Source organism: Chiloscyllium punctatum, chromosome 5 (genome assembly GCF_047496795.1).
Source record: "Chiloscyllium punctatum isolate Juve2018m chromosome 5, sChiPun1.3, whole genome shotgun sequence".
NCBI classification, from domain to species: domain Eukaryota; kingdom Metazoa; phylum Chordata; class Chondrichthyes; order Orectolobiformes; family Hemiscylliidae; genus Chiloscyllium; species Chiloscyllium punctatum.
Window position 1 is genome coordinate 127,374,134 of NC_092743.1, and position 25,461 is coordinate 127,399,594.

At 41.5% G+C, this 25,461-nt stretch overlaps 1 protein-coding gene across 3 annotated transcripts in view; it reads left to right on the plus strand.

The window, feature by feature from the left end:
• LOC140477418 (lethal(3)malignant brain tumor-like protein 4) overlaps positions 1-25,461 on the plus strand; it is a 293,436-nt gene that overhangs the window by 90,559 nt on the left and 177,416 nt on the right. For all 3 annotated transcript variants that reach the window (XR_011960721.1, XM_072571276.1, XM_072571275.1), the window contains exons 9-12: positions 5,152-5,256; positions 7,611-7,746; positions 8,467-8,558; positions 22,776-22,927. Coding sequence is in view for 2 of the 3 variants with exons in the window: in XM_072571276.1 (XP_072427377.1) it covers positions 5,152-5,256; positions 7,611-7,746; positions 8,467-8,558; positions 22,776-22,927 (485 nt within the window). In the remaining variant the exon portion in view is untranslated. The remainder of the gene's footprint in view (positions 1-5,151; positions 5,257-7,610; positions 7,747-8,466; positions 8,559-22,775; positions 22,928-25,461) is intronic.

The window sequence follows — 25,461 nt, forward strand, 5'->3', positions numbered from 1 at the left end:
CCTTCATAACGAGGGATTGAGTATAGAAGCAAAGAGGTTCTTCTGCAGCTGTACAGGGCGCTAGTGAGACCACATCTGGAGTACTGTGTGCAGTTCTGGTCTCCAAATTTGAGGAAAGACATTCTGGCTATTGAGGGAGTGCAGCATAGGTTCACGAGGTCAATTCCTGGAATGGCGGGATTACCTTACACTGAAAGACTGGAGTGACTGGGCTTGTACACCCTTGAGTTTAGAAGACTGAGAGGGGATCTGATTGAGACATATAAGATTATTAAAGGATTGGACACTCTGGAGGCAGGAACATGTTTCCGCTGATGGGTGAGTGCCGAACCAAAGGAAACAGCTTAAAAATATGGGGTAGACCATTTAGGACAGAGATGAGGAGAAACTTCTTCACCCAGAGAGTGGTGGCTGTGTGGAATGCTCTGCCCCAGAGGGCAGTGGAGGTTCAGTCTCTGGATTCATTTAAGAAAGAGTTGGATAGAGCTCTCAAGGATTGTGGAATCAAGGGTTATGGAGATAAGGCAGGAACAGGATACTGATTAAGGATGATCAGCCATGATCATATTGAATGGTGGTGCAGGCTCGAAGGGCAGAATGGCCTACTCCTGCACCTATTGTCTATTGTCTAATTGCCTGGATGGGTGCAGCTCCAGCTCCAACTCCAGTCAAGAAGCTTGACACTATCCAGGACAAAGCAGCTGCTGAATTGGCAGCACATTCACAAACATTCAGTCACTCCACCACTGACGCTCAGTAGCAACAATGTGTACCATATACAAGATGCATTGGGGTGGCATGGTGGCTCAGTGGTTAGCACTGCTGCCTCACAGCACCAGGGACCCAAGTTCAATTCCACCCTCTGTCTGTGTGGAGTTTGCACATTCTCCCCATGTCTGCATGGGTTTCCTCCAGGTGCTCAGGTTTCCTCCCACAGTCTAAAGGTGTACAGGTTAGGTCAATTGACCATGCAACATTGCCCATAAGGATGTCTAGGTTAGGTGCATTAGTCAGGGGCAAATGTAGGAGGGGTGGTGTGGACTTCTTAGGCCGAAGGGCCTGTTTCCACACTGTAGGGATTTGAATTTTTAAAAAAAAGTCATCAAAGAATCTTGGACAGCACCTTTTCAAGCCCATGACAACCACCATCTTGAAGAACAAGGGCAGTGGATACATGGGAATGCTGCATGTTTCTCTCCAACACTTGGAAATATATATGTTCCTTTAATACAACTGGGTCAGAATCCTGGAATTCCCTCCCTACAATGGCTCAGCCTACAGCACATTGATTGTAACTGTTTCTGAAGGCAGCTCACCACCGCCTTTTCAAGGGCAACTGGGGACAGACATTAAATGGTGGCGCAGCCAATGACACCCATGTCCCCAGGTGAATAAAAAAAGGGTCTGAGTTATTGGAGTGGCCAGTATGCAGGACATTTGGCTCATTAGAAGAGTTTATTTTTAAACTTTTCCCAAAAGGATCTGAAATTAGTGGACCCACCAGCTTCCAAGATTGAAGCTTTCACTAAGAGGCCCAAACTGTTTGAGATTAATATCTCTCTGAAGATTATATTGTTGTCACTGGTGCTATTATTTGTCTCTGATCAGTTATTTGCCCTTTTGAATTTCCTGGCTCTGAATCAAAGCAAGTCATTTTCCAGAAATGTCCTGATACAGAATGTACTGGGGTTATATTCCCAGCTCTCCTGCAGAATTCATTTTAACCCAGACTGTCTCAGGATTTTTCCAGTTGCTAAATATGTACTATCTTATTTTTCTTGAGTATTTCTCTGCACTGCATATCCCTCTGGTATTTAAGTCACAGTTTGATGTCTTGTAATATGCACCCAGAATTGTAGCATTACTTTTCAAAATGTAATTCAGTCTACATGGAGTTTATGCTCGTTCAGTTCCCTGGAACATTTTTATGTCCAGTGACAGAATCATGGACTAACAATGTCACTCCATCTGTTTTTTTCACTTCGATTTCTACTGAATATGTTCAAACCGGGAATGTAAAACTCCTTGGACCGTATCTGCAGTAGTTATGTATCACGTCACTCAACAGACATTAATGCTTCTAACTCAGCTATTTCGTTAAGATTAATTTGTACATTTGATTGTGACTCCAGTTTCTGTTACTTGGTCTCAACTTGAAGACACTGACCCCTCTACTGTCACTGGCAAGACTCCTAATTGTTCTTATGAAGGTCTCAGGCTGCTTCCTTGATTATAACTGAGTTGCTTCCTTTGCCATTTCAGAGGCCAGTTAAGAGTCAACCATGTTGTTGTGGGTCTGGAGTCACAAATTAGCCAGAATCAGTAAGGGATTGCAGATTTACTTCCCTAAAGAACATTAGTGAATCAAATACCATTTAAAACATTCAATTGTGTGTGTGTGCATCGCTGGCTGGGCCAGCATTTATTGCCCTTTCCTAATTGCCTCTTGAACAGGTTGGCTACATCAGGCCGTTTGAAAGGAGGGTGGCACATTGTTGTGGGTCAGACTGGGTGTGTCATGTTTTGTTCCTGAAATTTCATTAGTGAACTGAGTGGATTCTTGCAACATTCAGCAGCAGCTATAAGCAGCTGTAATTCCAAATTTTCATTGATTCAAATTTCACCATCTGCCAAGGTGGGATTTGTACGCATTGTCCTTAGAATATTCCATTACCTCAATCACTGTGTCACAAATCCAATGACCACACCATCGCACCATTGTCTTGCCAGTGTGGAATCTAATGGTTTAATCATGCTAATGTTTTTGAAATTCCAGATGTATTTCAGTAATTGCATTTAAATTTTTAAATCGCTACGTTGGGATTTAAATTGATATCGTTTGGGTCATTAGTCCAGCTACTGGGATAGCTAATTCAGTAGAATCATCACTCTTTTATGTTATCGCCAAAAATATTGCACTGACAAATTGCTTGTGATTAATGATTTGTTCGTATTTTCAAAGCGCAAACAGCATGAAACCTTCCAGAAAGTCACTCCACAGTGCCACCTACTTAGCAGTGTCTGACATCACACCATACTGGCCAGAAAGTTCCCTCAGGATCGAAAATTGTAATTTGCTTCAGTATTAAGTGTTGGCATAGAAACATTGTGCAGAAAGTTCTGATAACAGGAAGTTGGACAGGAAGAATGCATATACATAATATTTTCTAATGAACACACAAATCAAAGGGTTTTTTTGGCGTAGTGGTGTTTTTCAGATAGTAACTAGATCCTATGCAGCATTATACAAGAGGGAGAATTAAATCTGGTGAACATTTTAATTGACTTGAACATGAATGCTATACTTTTGCATTTTTAAATTGATGTATTGTGTTCCACTTTTCTATTAGTTCAGGCATGTATCATGGGGGATATGCAATTTTTTCCCACATTTCAGCTTAAGAAATTATCATGAAAACCCATCAAATAAAATTCAACATGCATCAGATGTGAACAGGAAAACTTTGAAATACTCTTCTGCTCCCTCTTTCAAATGAATATGAGGATATATTTTCTGTTCTGCAACTGCCCTCAAGTGCTATGAATGCAGAAGGGAGAATCTTGCTTTCTGCACTATCTGTCACTTTGCATTCCTGATTCCTGTTTCACCCATTTGAGATAATAGTGTGACTTCAGTTACTTCTTCGTTATGCCTTTTAACTCTGCACAACTGTTAATATGATGTGAACTGTAATATCCTGTTTTAGTATAATATTTCAAATGAGAATGCGCCAACTGCTAAGTGATTTTAAAAAATGGAAAACAACTGAAAATTTGTTCGAAATTATGGAATAATTTGGCAGTCGTGGCTAGTTTGGACAGGGCAGCTGGTGGAAAGTACAGCCAGATGGGGAGGTAATGATAAGATTCAGGATGTCTGCATCTGAAAGCCAGCTTTCAGCCAAAGCCATGTTGTCAACGCAGTGATTCAGAGAGAGACAAACTGCAGATGCCATATCCAACTGTATAGGAACATAGCAACAAAAGAGACTATTCCATCCATCAAGCATGCCCTAATATTCACTGATCAATACTTCAACACCTTTGACTCACTCTATCCCTGTAAGCCTGTATGCCACAGTTAATCAGCAATCCATCACTGTCCCGCTTAAACGTGCTCAAAGACTGAGCCTTCGCAGCCTACTGTGGTAGAGAGTGCCTAAGGTTCGCAGCTGTCTGAGTAAATGCATTTCTCCTCATCTCCGACTCAAGTGGAAGTCCCCCTCCACCTTAATTCTTCAATTGTGTCCCTTAGCTTTCAACTCCCCAAAGAGGTTAACCATCTTATCTGCAAAATACCATGACTTCCTCTTTAAATATGTTATAGTTGTCAATGAGATTCTTCAAAACTCTAGCGGGCCCCATTTTCCCAACCTCCCTTCGTAGAACTGTGCTGTCAAATCTTCATTTGACTCCCTCTGTGACAATAATATTTTTGCTGAGCTAAGGAGCACAAAAACTGCACATAGTTCTCCAGGTGCTGCCTAACCAATTTTCCATTAAATTGAAGCAAGACATCACTATTGCTGTCCTCAAATCCTCTTGCATGAAAGGCTGAGGTTCCGTGACCTTTCCTCCTTGCTTGCTGCACTTGCTTTCAGTGACTAATCCACAAGGATACCTAGATCCGTTTGCACATTCACACCGTCCAACTTCATGCTATTTCAGGAAAACTCTGCACATCTGTTTTTCCCCAAAGTGGTTAACCTCACATGGTGAGCAGGTACTCCACAGCTAAAGATAGAGTGATCAGTGAGCTGCTGGAATTGGTGACTGAAATGTGACACATTTCTTGGGAAGGCCATCGAACAGGAGGCTTGGGCATTTTAGCATTGCAGTTAATGAGCATAAAACAATGGGTGCTGCGATGGTCCCTTTGGATTATACTGAGAGAAGCACGGAGACGCACAAAGGTTATCAAAGCAGGAATTTAATACTTTAATCTCAGCAGAAATGTAGGGAGGCAGAAGAAGTGTGATGGTTTTGTAGTTATTGGTGCAAAATATCTGACATTGAAAAGTCTGTGCTAGAGTTGGATAAAGTTGTTATATTGGCAGCAGAGACGGGCAGTTTGTCGAACCCTTGTTCTGGTTCGGAGACCATTATGGAGAGCGATCACTTATATTCCATTTTTGGTTTTTCTCTTTACAGTTTCAGTTAGTTCCTCAGATTAAAAATGGATTTAAAGTAGGCATGAGATTGGAAGGGATTGACCCACGGCACCCCTCCATGTTCTGTGTGTTGTCAGTGGCAGAGGTAAGAAATATATGGGAAATGTGTTTGCATTGATTTTTAATTAGGTATTTATTTCCTGTAATAAAAACAAAAAATGTTGGGAACATTCAGGTCGTGTCGTATAAGGTCTGTGAAGGCCCATGGTCCTGAAATTTCCAATTTTTTTTTCCTGTCTGGATTTTTCTGTTTTTACTTCAGATTTCCAGAGTTTGTATTGATTTTTTTGTGTGTTTAGGCTTGGCATTGGCACTTCATATTCAATCCCCTTACTCAAGAAAGCTTATTATAGCATTAGAAGCATTCAGAGAAGCTACGCAGAACTGATTTCTACAGTGTAGAGGTTACCTTAGGATGACATGTTGGACAGGCTGAGCCTGTACTCACTGGAGTTGACAAGAACAAGAGGTGATCTAATTGAAACAGAAAGGATGCTGTGATGAATTGACGGGGTCAAAACTGAAAGGATATATCCCTTTATCAGAGAGACTGGAACGAGAGGACACAGTTTTAAAAATAAGGTGCTCTCATTTAAAACAGAGATGAGGATTTTTGTTTATTTCTGAGGGTCTTGGGTTATGAAATTCTCTTCCACAGAGAGCTGTTGAGTATTTTTAAGTCTGGATGAGAAAGATTCTTTATTGACCAGGGTGTTCAAGTGTATCGGGGGTAGACAGAAAAGTGTAGTTGAAGCTACAATCAGATGAGTTATCAGAATGAATGGTAACGTAGGTCCTCGGGAGTCAAATGATCTACTACTCTTAATTCATATGCTTGTATCTGTCTAGCATAATTTTCAGAGAGACCATGAGACTGCGTTGTTTAATGGGGTGTCGAGGAGGTTTGCTAGGTTGATTCCAGAATTGACAGGGTTGGCTTATGAGTAGAGATTGTGACTAGGACTATATTCATTGAAATTTAGAAACACGAGGAAGCACCTTACAGAAACAAATAAAATTGTAAAGGGACTAAATAACATTGAAGCAAAGGAAGTTTTTTCCACTGGCGGGTGAAACTAGTACTAGGGAACATAGCCTCAAAATAAGGAGGCAGGCAGGAGGCTGGAAGAACACAGCCAGCCAGGCAGCATCAGGGGGTGGAGAAGTCGACGTTTCGGGTGTAACCCTTCTTCAGGGCTGAGGGTGGGTGTAGGGGGAGCTACAGATAAAGGGGGTGGCGGGAGCAGGGTAGTGAAGTGGGGATAGGTGAAAACAGATAGAGGGTATGACCTGGTTGTTGAAGAAGGGAGAGGGAGGTGTCTGAGATGGACCAAGGGAATTTGAGGGTAGGCTGGAAGTTGTGGGTGAAGTTGATGAACTGCTCCAGTTCAGCCTGGGTGCAGCGGAAGATTTGGGGAACAATGCCTGTGTAGGCACTGAAGAGGGACTGTTCGATGTAGCCGACAAAGAGGCAGGGGTAGCTGGGGTCCATCTGTGGGTGCCTGTGGCCACCCCCTGTATTTAGAATTAAGGAGGAACAGATTCAGGACTGAGTTAAGGAGGAACTTCTTAACCCGAAGGGTTGTTTATCTGCGAAAAGATCAGCCATGATCTTAACGAATTGCAGAGCAGTCTCGATGGGCTCAATGGCCTACTCCTGCTCCTATTCCTATGTTCTTAAGCTTGCTATTTCCACATAAAAGCAAAAGACAGAAAAAAAAGGCCAACTGATGTAGAACGTGATAAACTCCAGTCACTATCTGAAGGGAGATCTGTGCAACGATAGGGTTAATGAACAAAAGAATCTGTATGCTACTAATTTGCATTTGCATACAAGGCTTTGAGTAATCATTTAGTAGAGTGTTTAAAGGAAAATTAGATGACAAAAACTCTGCATCGTGCTCCTCCAAATGTTCTCTCCTTCAAGCTCCATGCCATCTTCCCAGCCCATTAGTTAACTCACAGCAGAATAAATGGAGTATCTGCCCTAGTTATTAGCCAATTTTATTGTAATGTTTACAGTATTTAAAATATATTTATGATAATATTTTAAATATCATTGCTATAATATGTAGCCACTGCAAGCTCTTAACTGAGCAATTCACAGTTATAAACTACTAAATGATACCTTCTGCTTAAAATAAATGTGTAACATAATATTTGCTAAAGTCAGAAGTCACTCCAAACCAGGTTATAGTCCAACAGGTTTATTTAAAAAAAATTAAGCTTCACCTGACGAAGGACCAGTGTTTCAAAAACTTGTGATTTTAAATAAACCTGTTGGATTATAACCTGATGTCGTCTGACCTCTGTCCATCCCAGTCCAACACAGGCATTTCCACATTGTGGGTAATATGTGCGAAACATTGGTGCCTCTTAACAAAATGTTGCTGCAGTATTGTTGAAAATAACTTGAGTTTGATGATTTCCTCTTGTCAGGTATGTGGTGTCCGGCTAAGGCTCCATTTCGATGGATATTCAGAGTGTTTTGATTTCTGGACGAACATTGATTCACCTGATATCCATCCTGTAGGATGGTGTGAGAAGACCAATCGCAAATTGCATCTTCCTAAAGGTCTGAAAATTAAGGATTAATATTTATCAGAAAATCCATACGAGTGCACAATGTAGAATGTGCATCTATCACATTTGAAAACGAAACTAACTTTGTCTTAATGACAGCTGCCTTGTAGCAATTGCTTGTGTGCCAGAAATCATCTTGTTTATTGAAGTTACAAAGACAAATTCAGCTCACAGCGGAATACATGGAATATCTGCCCTAGTTATTATTTTAATTTTATTTTAATGTTTACAATATTTAAAATAAATTTATGATAGGTAATATTTAAAATATTACTTATCATAATGTGTCGCGTTATCCTATGCAAGAATAAAAATTAGTTTGGTCAGATCCTAAACAGCTGAATGGTATTCTATTTAAGTTTGGAACTTCTGTGGAGAAAATTTGCGCTATACAGTGTGTTCTGCTATAATGCGGTAGCTTCCTTCCCGTGCGATCCTGCGTTATAAGAAAATCACGTAATAGCAGCACCATTTAAACCAATGAGACCAAAATCGCAGTATAGCCAGTACAGGTAAGGAAAGTTCATGTTCTACAAATAATGGTCTAAATTCTGCAAGCGCGTTATAGCCAATTTGCATTGAAGAAACGCACGTTGTGGCAGAACTGAGTGTTCTGTTTTGTTTTGTGATGATTTGAAGTAAATGTATGATGTAATCAAGTTGCTCTGTTTCAACTTTGCCATGAGAGTTAGCTTTCTGACTTCCTTTCTAGGCTATAAGGAAGAGGAGTTTAACTGGACAAGCTACCTGAAGGCATGTAAGGGCCAACCAGCTCCTAGGAATCTCTTCAAAGTTCAGAATACAGTATGTATATTTTATGTAAAAGCATAATTATGTATTCTTTATTCTTTGTTTACTTTTCATTTCATAACATCGATTTTTTTTTAATGTTTACATTTAAATAAATTGAGATTTTAGTAACAGAATGTAGAGCTTAACACACGTAAGAATTCCAAGCAGAGAGCTTACAGGACTCAGATTTCAATTTGTCAGTTTATCCCAGGTGACATAGCACTGATCCTGACAAAGTCTCTGAACTAATCTCATTTTAAATTCTTTCGGTGAAAATTGGTTGCCGCTTCTGACTGTGCTGGGGAACTGGTGACTGCAGTTGGATGTCTGAGCCAGTTTCAAAAGGGACTTGTTGAAAGAAAAAGTTTCTATCCGTTTGCAGGAATGAATCTGCAGCAGCGGGTGAATATGACATTGGCTCCATTGCACTGAGTGCTCTGAGATCGGAATATTTGAAAACAGTGTGCCTCTCCTAACAAATGTCTATAATCGTTGTTTTCCAGTTTTCTTAGCTGCCAGCCTGAAATATGCCCCGTATTTAATTCCATCTTTACTGAAATGCACTCAGTTATATTTGAACAGAATGTCGTTAGAATATGGATTTGGGAAGTTGGAATCCAGAATAGTACAATGATTATATTCCTCAGGCACTGAAATGACTGGGCAAACATTAAACTATTCAGGTAAAACAGAGCAATATAGGATGTAGGTTTGATATCCAGATGTTTCATTACCTGGCTAGGTAACATCATCAATGGCGACCTCCAAGTGAAGCGAAGCTGTTGTCTCCTGCTTTCTATTTATATCTTTCTCCTGGATGGGGTTCCTGGGGTTTGTGGTGATGTCATTTCCTGTTCGTTTTCTGAGGGGTTGATAGATGGCATCTAGATCTATGTGTTTGTTTATGGCGTTGTGGTTGGAGTGCCAGGCCTTTAGAAATTCTCTGGCATATCTTTGCTTAGCCTGTTCCAGGATAGATGTGTTGTCCAAGTTGAAATGGTAGTTTTCTTCATCCATGTGTAGGGCTATGAGGGAGAGAGGGTCATATCCTTTTGTGGCTAGCTGGTGTTCGTGTATCCTGGTGGCTAACTTTCTTCCTGTTTGTCCTACGTAGTGTTTGTGGCAGTCCTTGCATGGAATTTTGTAGATGACATTGGTTTTGTCCATGGGTTGTACTGGGTCTTTTAAGTTGGTTAGTTTTTGTTTGAGAGTGTTGGTGGGTTTGTGTGCTACTAGGATTCCGAGGGGTCTCAGTAGTCTGGCTGTCATTTCTGAAACTTCTTTGATGTATGGTAAGATGGTTAGGGTTTCTGGCTGTGTTTGGTCTGCTTGTCATGGTTTGTTCATCATTTTGCAAATATCTACCACCAAGCTGTAATAAACATCTGTCATATCTTTCAACACCCAGTTAACCAGGCATGTGTATTAGTTATAACATAAGCATTGCTGCACCTGCTAAAGATATCGTGCTGTAGGTGATGTCCACGTCATGGTTAGTAACTGGGCTGCCTATCGAGACAAAAATCCAAACTCTTGGTGGTAGGTAAGGAATTGAAGATCAACTGAATATCCGCACTGGACTTCAAAGAATTTGTACATTAGCAGCATCACTTTACAGACAGCTGCACAGCTCTGTAAATAGGGCATTGACCAGATAGAAGACAGTTAATTACATGTTACCTCTAACTTCCTTCAACCTAAATGTAATTTCTAAGATTGCCTAAACTGAAAGGTGAAATAAACAGTTCCACTCTACTTCTGAACTGAGACACAGTATGTTGCAGAGAGGTGAAAAGTGAGAACACATCATTCTTGGCAGTGAAACAAAGTAACACTCTCTCAGCTACAGAGTTTGTTCTTGAAGGGACTGCTTTTAATTCACACTTAAACTAAGTCAAGCACGCACAGCTTAAAAGTACCATCCAACATCTTTAATACTAAACCATGGATATCAGACACCTCCTTGTAGATTGGGCACACGATGAGACCTTTATGCAATTCCAACTATTCAAGCATCATTTGCAATTCTATTTTACAGATCAAATAATAGATTTAGGAGCGGCGCTCTGAAAGCTAGTGCTTCCAATTAAACCTGTTGGACTATAACCTGGTGTGTTGTGTGATTTCTAACTTTGTACACCCCAGTCCAACTCCAAATTGGACATCTCCAAATCACAAATAATAGATGATCCTGAGAAAACACAAAAATCTAACATGCCATTAGCAAGGAGGGGCTTCGCAGAATTAATACATTCATTCAGTCTTTGCACAGGCGATCAGAAAGTTCCAGAAAAGATTTGGGAAATGTTTCAAAGACCTGCTCAGGGCAAGGATTGCCTTCAGGATTAGCACTGTCCAGCTCTTGTCATACAGATAACAACTCAAAGGGTCTATTGACTACTTTATCAGAAGAATCCTCAGCAGAAAAGTGTAAGTGTTACTTTTCCAAAGAGAAATCTTAAGAGAGAGACGCTCATTTTGCCAGTCAGCACCTCTGCACAATTTTAAAGCGTTTAGAAAGCATCTTCTTGGCAAGAACGACAGGCCGTACTATTGATGTATTGTTTGAAGCTGGGCTCAAGTATGAGACCATTGAGGCAGGTCAACACAACTGCATGCTTTAGTTACAGCTAATATTATTGCTCTAGTCAGCAAAGTGCATCCAATCAACAAAATCTCGAAAAGATGGGGTTTGTTGCACCTTCTCAAAAAGCTTGTCCACCTTTTTCTCATATCGGTAAAGCATGGTAGCACCAAGAGACTTGTGCAGGAAATCTAGCTCTAGAGTGCAAGACAGGCACCAGAAGAAAACACAGGCAATGATCAAGACAGGTCCAAACCACAACAGGAGCAGCAAGGCAAGCATTCAGGAAGCACGCAAACACACATTGATGAAGTTCAGAGTCAACTGAGCAAAATGTGAAGTTCAAAGGATGGCTAGACTTTCCATATTATTGATGTCTCACAGAATGTAAAAGGTAATCAGAAGCTTTTACAACCGTTGGCAACTAATGTCCTGAATTGACACGCATTAAAAGCAATGGGAGGGCAACCCGTTTGCACAGATATCTGTTTTGCTGCACTGCATGAAATTCAAACCACCCCCACCACCCCGTGGGGAACAGATCACATGTGACACAGTTGAATCAACCAACAATCTCAATGGATATGACTTTGAAGTGAGATTTAAACCTGGGTGATTGAATTTGACACACTGAGTCGATCACCCAAACCACAAGACCAAGATACACCTCCTGATTTGCACGGGGCTGGCCTAGAGTTTGAATTTAAAGATGTTCCTGTGCTACACTTTGGTCAGAGCTAGTGTGAACAGTTCCAATCAGCAAGAAAACTAATTCATTTTGGTTATCCAGAGGTGCAGGTGGTATATCACAAGTGATTTTCGAGGGCAAACAAGTCCAGATAACAGAAGTATAACGCTGTGTACAGTGTTACACCAAGACCACATGGGTATTGAACCAGAAGATAGCTTGGATATGCATTAGTCAGGGGTGAATCAGGATATTTGCTGACTTGTGAATGCATGTGAGGGATGCTCAATATAACGATCCCAAGATCGGAGGTAGCTTCCACATCTACATGAAATTCCAACCAGCTCCTTGGACAAAATTAGCGGCATCTCTCTTCATCTCTCTTAGCAAGGCGTTCGATAAGGTACCCCATGGTAGGCTACTGCAAAAGTTACGGAGGTATGGCATTGAGGGTGGATTAGAGGTTTGGATTAGGAATTGGCTGGCTGGAAGGAGACAGAGGGTAGTAGTTGTTGATGGTAAAGGTTCATCTTGGAGTGCAGTTACTAGCGGTGTTCCACAAGGATCTGTTTTGGGACCATTGCTGTTTGTCATTTTTATAAATGACCTGGAGGAGGGGCTTGAAGGCTGGGTGAGCAAGTTTGCGGATGATACGAAAGTCGGTGGAATTGTGGACAGCGAAGAAGGATGTGGCAGGTTACAGCGGGATATAGATACGTTGCAGAGCTGGGCAGTAAGGTGGCAAATGGAGTTCAATGTAGGTAAGTGTGAAGTCATTCACTTTGGTAGGAGTAATAAGAAGATGGATTACTGGGCTAATGGTAGGCTACTTCGTAGTGTCGATGAGCAGAGGGATCTTGGTGTCCATGTACACAGATCTCTGAAAGTTGCCACCCAGGTAAATAGTGCTGTGAAGAAGGCATATGGTGTACTGGACTTTATTGGTAGAGGAATTGAGTTCCAGAGTCCTGAGGTCATGTTGCAGTTGTATAAGACTCTGGTGCGGCCGCATCTGGAGTATTGTGTACAGTTCTGGTCGCCATACTATAGGAAGGATGTGGAGGCACTGGAACAGGTGCAGAGGAGGTTTACCAGGATGTTGCCTGGCATGGTAGGAAGATCGTATGAGGAAAGGCTGAGGCACTTGGGGCTGTTCTTATTGGAGAAAAGAAGGTTTAGGGGAGATTTGATAGAGGTGTACAAGATGATTAGGGGTTTAGATAGGGTTGACAGTGAGAACCTTTTTCTGCGTATGAAGTCAGCTGTTACTAGGGGACACAGCTTTAAATTAAGGGGAGGTTGGTATAGGACAGATGTTAGGGATAGATTCTTTACTCAGCGGGTTGTGAGTTCATGGAATGCCCTGCCAGTATCAGTGGTGGACTCTCCCTCTTTATGGTCATTCAAACGGGCATTGCATAAGCATATGGAGGTTATTGGGCTAGTGTAGGTTAGGTAGGCTTCAGTCGGCGCAACATTGAGGGCCGAAGGGCCTGTACTGCGCTGTATTTTTCTATGTTTTCTATGTTTTCTATGTTCTATGTTCATAGTGCATGGCGAAAATTTCATTCTGACAAATACAAACATCATTGACAGCATGAGCACTGTTTTTGAGTTTATCCAGCAATTATTATCTGACAATGGACTGTAATAGATTGACAGGTTTATATTAAGCAGAGAGTAAACCACAGCATACCATCATCTCAACTATCCATGCTCAAACTATCTAGCAAAACGTATGATCCAGAAAATCAAAGCTGTGATAATGAAGTGTCAAGCAACAAAGCAAGACTTTTATGTTTCACTACTTCATTTTTGTGCTACACCAGTGAAAAATGGATCATCAGTCCCATTACAATCTGCTTGTAAGGATGTTTGAGGCACAGAATGCTGTGCACCTTTCATTCCCCTCTGTCTTTGGAGAAGAATGATTGAGCAGGTAAAGAACGAACAAAGCTGTGTACTGGGCAGAGAATGCAAGTCAGAAATCTAAATCCAAATGGTTGGATATCAGAAAGGTTTCTCGAATTTGCAGCCAGCCCAGATCATACAAAGTAAGTCCTGAGCATGGTGCAACATTGCAAAAGAGGCATGGATAGGATAAGTAGAATGTTGCCAGGGTCGGGGGATTTGAGCTATAGGGAGAGGCTGAATAGGCTCGGGCTGTTTTCCCTGGCGTTGGAGGCTGAGGAGTGAACTTAGAGCTTTATAAAATCATGAGGGGCATTGATCGGATAAATAGACAAAGTCTTTTCTCTGGGGTGAGGGAGTCCAGAAGGAGTGGGCATAGGTTTAGGGTGAGAGGGGAAAAATATAAAAGAGACCAAAGGGACAACCTTTTCAAGCAGAGGGTGATGCGTGTATGGAATGACCTGCCAGGGGAAGTGGTGGAAGCTGGTACAATTCCAGCATTTAAAAGGCATCTGGATGGGTATATGAATAGGAAGGTTTAGAGGGGTATGGGCCAAGGGCTGGCAAATAGGATTAGGTTAGGTTAGGACATCTGGTTGACATGGACAAATTGGACCAAAAGGTCTGTTTCCCTGCTGTACTTCTCTATGACTCCAAGCCTACTTAGACTAATGTACTGAATGCCAGCCATCCACAAAGAGAGTAAGGAAGAACACTCTGTTGATGGTGGTTGTGCAGTGTGGTGTAATGATAAAATATAGCAGTAAGACAACCAAACTGTCAAGTAGTGAGTGATTTATTGTCACATATATTGTTTAAATGCAGTGAAGAATGTTTTATCACCACAATCTGGCACCATTTTGAGTTGCAATAAAGATAAAAAGAAATTACTTAAATAAGAGCTCATCTTCTGTTCAAATCGGTGTCTCAAGCATGGTTGCCAAGCTTCTGTAAGGTCTCTGCAAGGTGGGCCTCAAGGAGTCCCACTCCGGGAATGGAAATGATGAAGCCGATGCCCCAAGAAACTCTGGCTCTGCTATTGCCACCTTGCTGCCACCGGACTCTGGGCAGAATGCTGCCAGGAGTCCATGCTTCAGACAACCCTGCAGCTTTGAGCCCAGACCCCACGCCTATTGCTGTGAGGAGTTCTCACTCTGGGCACCCCCGCAGCCAAGAGCCCAGGCTCCAGGTCTGTTGCTGCCAGGAGCCCACACTTCAAACTCTGCCACCACCAGGAGTCCAGGCTCTGCCCTGTGTCCTCACTCTGGGCACCACTGCCACCAAAGCTCTGGACCTGGTTACCAGCAGTTCCTCACCCAGTTTCATATTCCAAGATTCCAAGTATTCAAGTCTGAGTAAGTGTGACAGCAAACAATGTGTACCTGTCAAGACTGAAATGTGATTCCCAGATCAGGATGAGTGTCAAACCTCCAATGTAATACTAAATTCTGAATTATTGATCTTGTAAACTCTGTTTTATCTGCTTGTATAATTATCAAATTGATACCATGTGCTTGTGTCCATCCATGTATATCTGTTTGGAAATTTTTTATGCTAGGAAATGGGAATCCATGGTGGAGAGCATGGTATTCAGAAGGATACCTGAGAAATTTGACTCTCACAATGGACTGAACCAAAGTTATACAATCATAGATTCATAGAGATGTATGGAAACTGACCCTTCGGTCCAACTCATCCATGCCAACTAGATATCCTAAATTAATCCAGTACTATTTGCCAGCCCTAGGCCTATATCCCTCTAAACCCTTCCTATTCATATATTCATCCAGATGCCTTATAAATGTTGTAATTATACCAGCCTCCACCACATCCTCTGGCAGCTCATTCCATACACGTACAACCCTCTGCTTGAAAACGTTGCCCCTTAGGTTTCTTTTAAATCTTTCCCCTCTCACCCTAAACCTATGCCCTGTAGCTCTGGACTCCCCCACCACCCCAGGGAAAAGATCTTATCTCTTTACTCTATCCATGCTTATGATGATCAAAGCAGGGTTTTTTTTTTGTATCGTTGAGAATAAAACCCTAAGGAAATTCCAAGGTGAAATGAAGAGCCAACTGAGCTTGTCACCTACTTCATGGATGAGCTTTCTCTGTACATCTCTAACTATTAGTATTTATTTACATTGCATGAGAATTTTCTACTTGGATTACCTTGTATCTATCCTTGTCTGCTCCAGGTGATAAGAATTTTTACAATTTCAAATGTGTATTTCCCTGCAAGAGGTTTTTCACACAGTCAGTGATTAGGATGCTCTGTCTGAGACTTGGGTGGAGGCAGGTTCAATTAGAACATTCGGTAAGGCATTAGACTGTCAGTTGAAAGGATGAATGTGCAGTATTACAGGGAGAAGGCAGGAGAACTCCGTGTCAGTGCAGACATGATGTACTGAGTGAGCCTCCTTCTGTACCATAAACAATTCTGCAAGTGGTTGATGATAAGTGAGCTTAATGCAATAAACCTGGATGTCTCTAACATCAGTGTGATTTTCATGTCACCATCTGTTCTGTGTCATTCCTTCCACTGTGCTGAAGGAAGAAAAAGTATTGTTAATTATTCAGAACTGATAGATGATTGCAACGGGGGAATACAGCCACAAGATAGCTGCAAATAATGGAGGATCCATCTCTGCTCATTGGTCCAAACACAAAGTTAAACTCTTTCTTATCATGAGGATTTTTGCTTCAATCAAACTATTCGCAAGTCATTCCATGTGTTGACTACTCTGTGTGTGGAGAGTTCTCTGCTTTTGGTTCCAGTTGTTTTTGTTTAAGCTTGAGCACATTGCCCCATTGCAACAAAGGAACTGAAACAGACCATTTTAACTTTTTGACCCGCTTCTGCTTTTTAAGGATATCGTAGCTGGCCTGTGACCTAATTTCTTCTATCTCATATCCCTTAATACCATTGATTAACAAAAGCCTGATTAAAATTAATGGTCAATCGCATGTTAATTGCTATTAATGAAAGAGAGTTCCAGATTTTTGCTACCATTTTCTACTTACGTTCCTTAAAGAGCTGGCCCTAATTCTTAGGCTATGTCCTAAGTTCTTTTTCTTTACTCTAACCATTACCACTTTGCAGAAACCTGCAGAACAGAGGGATTCAGGGGTTCTCCTCCATGAGTCACAAATACTACCATCCAAGTTCCATGGGCAATTGGGAAGGCAGATGGAATTCAGGTAGTTCTTCTATAACGTGATGGTTGCATTCTTGTGCAACCCTGCATTATAGAAAAATCACCCTTCAGAAACAGCGCTTAAAATGTTGTAATCACGTTACAGCCTTCACACATTTCTGCTATAATGCAGTAGCCCCATTCTCATGCAATCCTGTGTTATCAGAAAGTCACATGATAGCAGCACCAATTAAACTAGCTAACTAGTGGCTTTTATTTCCAAGGGAATTGAATCTAATAGTCAGGTCACGGTGAGAATATTATGGACAATTTCAGACTCCTTGGAGATGTAATACTGGTATTGGAGCTGGACAAGAGCAGGTTTATTAAGCTGATGTCAGGTTTGGAGGGACTGTCTTCTAAGGGGAGGTTTAGTAGATTGGGTCTGTACTCATTGAGATTGTGAGGCAACCATTGTAAAATTCTCAGGAAACTTGACAGGGTAGATGTAAAAGGCAGTTTCTCCTTGTGGGAGAGTCTAGGACTTGGGGTGGCATAAGCTCAGAATAAAAGGTGGTCCATTTAAGACCTAGGAATTTCAACTCTAAGCTGCCTGCCTATATGACAGCACAGGGTCCATCTTGACTATTAACATCACCACATAACGTTTGGAGAGTATTTTGCTGCTCCACCCATCAATGTTTTATGAAGCTGTGATATTACACATGACTGGATTTCCATTGGTGCTTGACACTGTTCGATGCATGTGGCCAGGCTAGATGACCACATCTAATTGGTTGTTAACGCAGTCAATGATAGGACAGGAAGAGAGAGCAAGTTTTACAAGTGACACACCGTAAAACCATGAAACAGGAGCAAAAATAAGCCAATCATCCTTTTGAGTCTGCTCTGTTATTCAATGAGATCTTGGCTGATTTGATCACCCTCAATTCCCCTTTCCTGCTTTTTCCCTGAAAACATTGACTCACTGACTGATTAACAATGTCTATCTCCATCACGAATCCACTTAACCCAGCCTCGACAGTCTTCTGTAGTAAAGAATTCTACTCATTGAGTAAAGAACTTCCTCCTTGACTAAGTAGCTTCCCTTACTGCAAATAAAAACCTTTTTTTTTAAAATCAGTCTGTTTGGAGATTTATGATTTCTGCAGAAGATCAGGCTTGAACCCAGGACTTCCTGTTCCAGCACCACAAGAGCCTGTTAAACATTGTGAATCAAATGTATTATGTTCTGCAGCAGATGGGACTTGAACCAGGGTCTCCCGGCTCACATGAAGGGATACTACCCCTGCACAGAAAGCAGGGTTGTAGATATTTTCTTATCAGAAATGTTTGTACACACCTCTGGAGCAGGTAGGATTTGAATTCAGGTCTCCTGGCTCAGAGATAGAGACACTACCACACCCATACGCAATCCCCCAGGACTATGACACATGTATCTGCCCCAATAAGCATCAGCTGCTTTACATTATCTCTGGAGCATATCCTGGTTCATTTTTAATGGGATTATTATTTTGAACATTGTCAGGCAGAACCTGTTACATTCAGCCAATTACAGCGCATGCCGTTATCCCTAATTAATTATTCGTGCAGGTCATTTCGCTATAACGTGTATTTCATTAACACAAATTAGCTATAATGCGATTGACAAATTGGGTTCACTATTTCTAAAGCACAGACTTTTAGAGTATGTATTGGTTATAATGAAATTCCAGCCCGTTAGTTTAAATTATGCTGCTATTATGCGATTTTCTTATAACATGGGATTGCATAAGAATGAAACTACTGCATTAAAGCAGAACCAAGTGTTAGTAATGTCCTGATGACAGAAACTGGGCGAACTGTTCAAATATTCTTGATTCCCCCTGTAATTTTCCTGAAATAGCATGTGATTTCCAACTTGAAGCAGCAGCTCCTGTATGGAGAGATTTCGGGAAGATTATTGGAGAGAGAAGCAGAGTTCACATTTTGAATGAGAAGGGAAAGTTTTAAAGGAACCTAAGGGATGACGTCTTCACAAATGGAATGAGCTGCCAGAGGAAGTGGTGGAGTCTGGTACAATGACAACATTGCAACCTTTAACAGATATCTGGGTAGATACATGAATAGGATGGGTTAGAGGATATGGGCCAAATGTTGGCTAATGGGGCTAGATTAGTTTAGTATATCTGATCGGCATGGACAAATTAGACCAAAAAGTCTGTTTGCATGCTGTACATTTCTACAAGTCTGTGACTCTGAGTCTGCTAGACAGTTCTGAAGAAAAGCCATACAAGACTCCAAGTGTTCACTCTGTTGCTGTCCCCACAGATGTTATTGGACCCACTGAGTTTCTCCAGCATTCTCTGTATTTGTTTCCGATTTCCAGAATCCACAGTATTTTACTTTCATTTGGAACATCCTTGTTTTGCATCTGTGATGTCCCCACCTATTTCTCTTGGATCTCTGCCGTTATTTTCTTAATTTGTGTTTTTTGCTTGTCCTTGCCACTGATTCAGTGTTATGTTCCTTGGGTCATCAGGAGTGCTATTCTCCTCCTCTTCTGTAAATAATCTAAGCTAAAGTAGAAATAGTCTTACTGACCATAGGGCTGTTCTCTCATTGGAGAGAGATGACTGGGGGCGGTTCAACCAGAGGGTCACCATACCATAGTCAAAGGGAGAGACTGAGAAGGAAAATGCTTCATTGTAACCATGGCTGGTGCAAGAATTGAATCCACAGTGTTGGTATCCCCACACTGCAAACCAGCCATCCAGCCAACTAAGTAAAACCAACCCCACTTATTTAATACATCACCGACTTCATCATTTTATTTACAATGTCATAAATATCTGTTTCCAAGCTACCCACAATGCTTCTGAAGAAGAGTTACACCCGTAACGTTGACATTTTCACCTCCTGATGCTGCCTGGCCTGCTGTGTTCTTCCAGCCTCCTGCATGTCTGCCTTGGATTCCAGCATCTGCAGTTTTATTTGTCTCTACCTACACTGCTTTTGACAACCCTCTTAAAATCACTTGATGAATTGCAGTTTGTGGTGCGTTGCATTTGAATTTTTTTTTTAATTTATAAGTTATTGTCAGTTTTTTGACAAGCAGAGCTTTTGTCCCTCAAATTTATGCTGTACCATATTGGATTACTTTGGACATCCTTTACAGGTTTTTTAAAAAGCTTCTTCCAGATCTGTGCTGTCTGACTTTTTCTCACCTTCAGTCAATTACTGTTTAATAAGAAACAAGTCCAAGTTTCTGTACTTTCTCCTCACAACCAAGTGTTGTGAAACTGAAAATCAGTCTCATGGCTTTTGAATAGTCTTCCTTGTGTGTTTGTAATTAAGATTAGGTCCCATGCTCAAATTGTGATCTGACTCAAGGTCTATACAGTTTGAATAGGACCTTTCTGTGAGCCAGCTTTATTATTACTTCTAATAAACCTCTCAATTATGGTTGATTTGTTCAGCGAAGGCTTTGCAGCAATTGCATGATGGTTAAATTAATTTAAGATGAGAAAGAACTGGATTGTTATGAGCTGATTTAAAAATAAGTCATTGGATTCCAAAGTCAATCTTTGTTATTTGTGCATTGTTGATTGTGAGAGAATGAATCCAGCGAATTTTGACAATCCAATAGAAATAAAGAAACTTAATGTTTTGAAGTTGTTAAATGGTAAATCTGTCTTTCTGCACAGCAATACGATGTACTGAAATTATTTTCTGTTTTTCCTGCCTTTTGTCTTGGTTGTAAGCTTTGGCATAATGGCACACAGTTTGCGTATTTGAAAAGTGCATTTGAAGCAATTTTTGTCAGTATTTGGATCAAAAGGTTGTGAAGCTGAAAATCTGTGATCTTGTTCTGCTGCCATAATAATGGAGCAGTGGGATTTGCATGTCTCAGAAGTTTCTATGTGTGGATTTTATAAAACAAAGGTGGATGTCAATCTGCATACCTAAGATACTTGGTAAAGTGGAAATTAAGTGCAGTTGTGCAAGTAGAAATGTGCTGAATAAGTGCAATCAGAAGTGGGTATTAGCAACAATATCACGGTCAGCAATAAGTGATTGCACTTCTGATCTCAAGGAAATTTATCCCTATAGATTGAACCATCTCCATGCCATCAAGTATGATTTTCATGGGGTAGGGTTTTAATGATCCATGTTGCTTCCCAGCTCATGGCCAGGGATACAGGAATTGAGATGGGACAACAGAGAGGTAGGCTACTCTCGAGTCCAAATCAGCTGTAACTGCCATTTAGATGTGATGAGCATGGAAGTGATCCAACCAGTCCTTACTGAACATAATCCCAAGCTAAACTCGCCCCACCTACCTGCTCCTGACTCCTACCTCTCCAAATCTTTCCTATTCATGGACTTATCTAAATGTCTGTTAAACATTGTAACTGTGCCCACATCCATCACTACCTCGGCAATTCATTCAGTACATGAACCAACTTCTGTGTAAAATATTTGCTCTTTATGTCTTTGCTAAATCTCTCTCCCCTCACCTTAAAAATATGCCCCCTAGTCTTGAAATCCGCCACCCTATCATTAACCATATCTTTACCCCTCATGACATTATAAACCTCTGAATGTAGGTTTGCTCGCTGAGCTGGAAGGTTAGTTTTCATAAACCTCTATAATGTCACCTCTCAACCTCCTACGCACCAGTGAAAAAGGTCCCAGCCATTCTTTATAACTCAAACCTTCCAAAAGCAGGCAACATCCTGGTAAATCTCCTCTGAACCCTCTCTAGTTTAATCTTCATCTTCCAAGTGATTGTGGCGAATGCAGAGCGGGGATCTGGGATAAGGAAGTGTAAGGTTGAGTATTCAAGTTTTACGGTGTTCAGGATTTCTTGTACAAACTTTCACTTTTTTTTCAACTAAATCAAACTGTTTCAGGATGGATGCCTTTATCCTGTCCAACTGCAGTTCTCAATGTTCAGGGAGCTGTGCAGGGTGGCTTAGTCGTTATCACTGCTGCCTCACTGTGCTAGAGACCCAGGTTCGATTTCAGCCTCAGATAACTGTCTGTGCAGAGTTTGCACATTCTCCCTGCATCCGTGTGAGTTTCCTCTGGGTGTACCCGTTTCCTCATACAATCAAAAGATGTGCAGGTTAGGTGGAGTGGTCATGCTAAATTGCCCCGTAATGTCCATGGATATGTCGGGTAGATGGATTAGCCCTGGTAAATGTGGAAGTAGTATGGGGGGGTTGGGTCTGGGTGTGATACTCTTCATGCTAACTCAATGGGCTGAATGGCCTGCTTCTGGTCTGTATGAATAGCTGCCCACCCCATGGAAATTTCTACGAGTCTAAAAAGTTCTAAATGAGCTTACTAATGATTTGAACCAATTAAGAGGCACTGTGCTTTGTCCCTGTCCTCGGGGGCAGTTGTTTGTGAGGAGTAGAACAGGCAGAATGACATGCTGCTCCTGCTATCATCTCATTTGCCACCGTCTCTGTGTTTCACTTCAGTCCCTGTCTTTTCATCAGTCTCAGATGGTGATTGTTAATAGTTCCATCACAATATCCCCCTTGCTAAGTACTTACATCTAAAGACAGTGGTTATTATTTGTTGCCCAGCATGTTTTTCGCAAGATATGTCATCACTTTCATGTACAGTCAGTTCTGATATAATGTGGTAGTTCTATTCTCATGCAATCCCATATTATAAGAAAATCGCATAACAGTAGCACCATTTAAACTAATGGGGCCGGAATTGCGTTATGATCAATACAAGCTGAAAAAAATTGTGCTGTATAAAGTATCCCCAATTCATCAATCATGTTATAGTGAATTCACATGAGCAAAACATGCATTATAGCAGAATGACCTGTAGCTAATGTTGTCATGTTTATTTATTTTCTAAAATATTCATTATTTATCTTTCAGACTGTTACTCCTTCAGGATTTCGAGTAGGTATGAAGCTGGAAGCAGTGGACAGAAAGAATCCCTCCCTGATCTGTGTTGCATCAGTCACCGATATCGTAGACAATCGCTTTTTGGTTCATTTTGATAACTGGGATGATACGTATGATTACTGGTGAGGGCTTGTTTAACATCATTCTCAGTGCTGTTTTACTGCGTAGATCTTCTGGTACAACTGTCGAGAAATATCAAAAATGTAACATATATCTTAGAATTCGAGTGAGGTGGATTTTCTTCTGCTGAAAGAATCAACTCTAAGCTATGGAGTTAGTCAACTAAAACCAACAGAGGCATACTGTGTGTGTGTGTATGTCAGTTCAGTGTACATGGTTATTGGGGTGGAGATACCCCAGAAAATATGGTGGCGCCAACCATGTGACAAAAGCAGGCAAAGGAAGAATGGGAGTTGGCTTGAGGGGCAATGGCTGAGGGAGTGTCATGATGCAGTATTAGGCTCTCAAACCCACTGCTACTTATAAAGGCAGTGACAAAAACTGTGTGATAAGGATGGCAGAAAGATCAAAGAAATGAGAGCGTGTCTTCATAAAGTTACCATTGTATATTTTGACCAGTCTCAAAGTAGGTGTGCATGCATGCATGTATGAAGGCAGACCTGAATAGAAATATGGAATAAACAGGTGACTTTATTATTTGGGGCTGGTGGTGGGTTGGAAAGGCAGGGTCCTCTTATAGTTCGCCACAGAAGTCCCAAAGAGGGGGAGTTGCCTACACAGTGCTATGATAAGGGATAATTCATGCTAGCTGAGAAGGAAATGGGGGTAAATTCCATCATCACAGTCCATTTTAAGCAAACAACATATGTAAGGCCAGGAAGGGGATCCTGCTGTAATAATATCAGGAGTTGAATTCTCAATTGAGAACCAAAGCTGACCATAATCTTTGAGTTATTGCCCAGGAAAGAAAAGAACCTTTCCATGGGAAGCAAGCTGAGCGTTATTTTGGGGCAGGAATGATCTGTACCGATGGAATAAGTTCCATTTGAAATGGACTGGGCCCCAGGCCAGGCTTGAAGTGTACATAGGCAGGGGTCAAAGACTTAACACCAGTAAGTTGAGGAATGGGGTTAGGATTAACTCTCAAATATCAGCAAGGCGGCCTTTCCTGGAGCCACAGGAAATGGGGGAGATACTAAACAAGTATTTTTCATCAGTGTTTACTGTGGAGAAGGACATAGAAGATGTAGAATGTAGGGAAATAGATGGTGACATCTTGAAAGATATCCATATTTCAGAGAAGGTGGTGCTGGATGTCTTGAAATGCATAAAAGTGGATGGATCCCGAGGTCCTGATCAGGTGGACCCTAGAACTCTGTGGGGAGCTCAAGAAGTGATTGCTGGGTCTCTTGCTAAGATATTTGGATTATCAATAGTCACAGGTGAGGTGCTGGAAGACTGGAAGTTGGCTAACGTGGTGCCACTATTTTAGAAAAGTGGCAAGAAAAGCTCGGGAACTATAGACCGGTGAGCCTGACGTCGGTGGTGGGCAAGTTGTTGGATGGAATCCTGAGGGACAGGATTTGCATGTAGAGAGGAGCCTTGATTATCCAAAGAACATGGGTGAGGAGTATTTCATTCAGTTGATCAAATTCCGGATAATCAAATGCAGAATAACATAGTTTAGCCGAGCATTGGGACATTGCGATCTTGCCAGATAATCTGATATTCAGATAATCAAGGTTCATCTGTATTTGAAAAGGCAAGAACTGATTAGGGATAGTCAGCATGACTTTGCATAGGAAATCATGTATCACAAACTTGATTGAGTTTTTTGAAGAAGTAACAAAGTGGGTTGATGAGAGCAGAGCAGTAGGTGTGATCTATATGGACTTCAGTAAGGCATTCAACAAGGTTCCCCATGGGAGACTGATTAGCAAGTTTAGATCTCATGGAATACAGGGAGAACTAGCCATTTGGATACAGAACTGGCTCAAAGGCAGAGGGTGGTGGTGGAGGATTGCTTTTCAGACTGGAGGCCTGTGACCAGTGGAGTGCCACAAGGATCGGTGCTGGGTCTACTGCTCTTCATCTTTTATATAAATGACTTGGATGTGAATATGGGAGGTATAGTTGGTTGTTTGCAGATGACACCAAAATTGGAGGTGTCGTGGACAGCGAAGAAGGTTACTTTTAGAGACATACAAGATAATCAGAGGGTTAGGTAGGGTGCACAGAGAGAGCCTTTTTCCAAGTATGGGGGCGGCAAACATGAGGGGACGCAACTTTAAAGTGAGGAGAGAAAGGTATAAGACAGATGTCAGAGGTAGTTTCTTTACTCCAATAGTAGTAAGTGGTATGGAATGCTTTGCCTGCAATGGTAGTATATTTGCCAAGCTTAAGTGCATTTAAGTCGTCATTGGCCAGGCAAATGGACGTACATGGAATAGTGCAGGAGGGATGGGCTTCAGATTAGTATGACAGGGTGGCGCAACATCGAGGGCCGAAGGGCCTGTACTGCGCTGTAATGTTCTATGTTCTATGTTCTATGTTCAGAGTACAACAGAATCTTGACCAGATAGGCCAGTGGACTGAGGAGTGGCAGATGAGTTCAATTTAGATAAATGTGAGCTGCTGTATTTTGGGAAAGCAAATCAGAGCAGGACTTATACATGTAATGGTAAGGTCCTGGGGA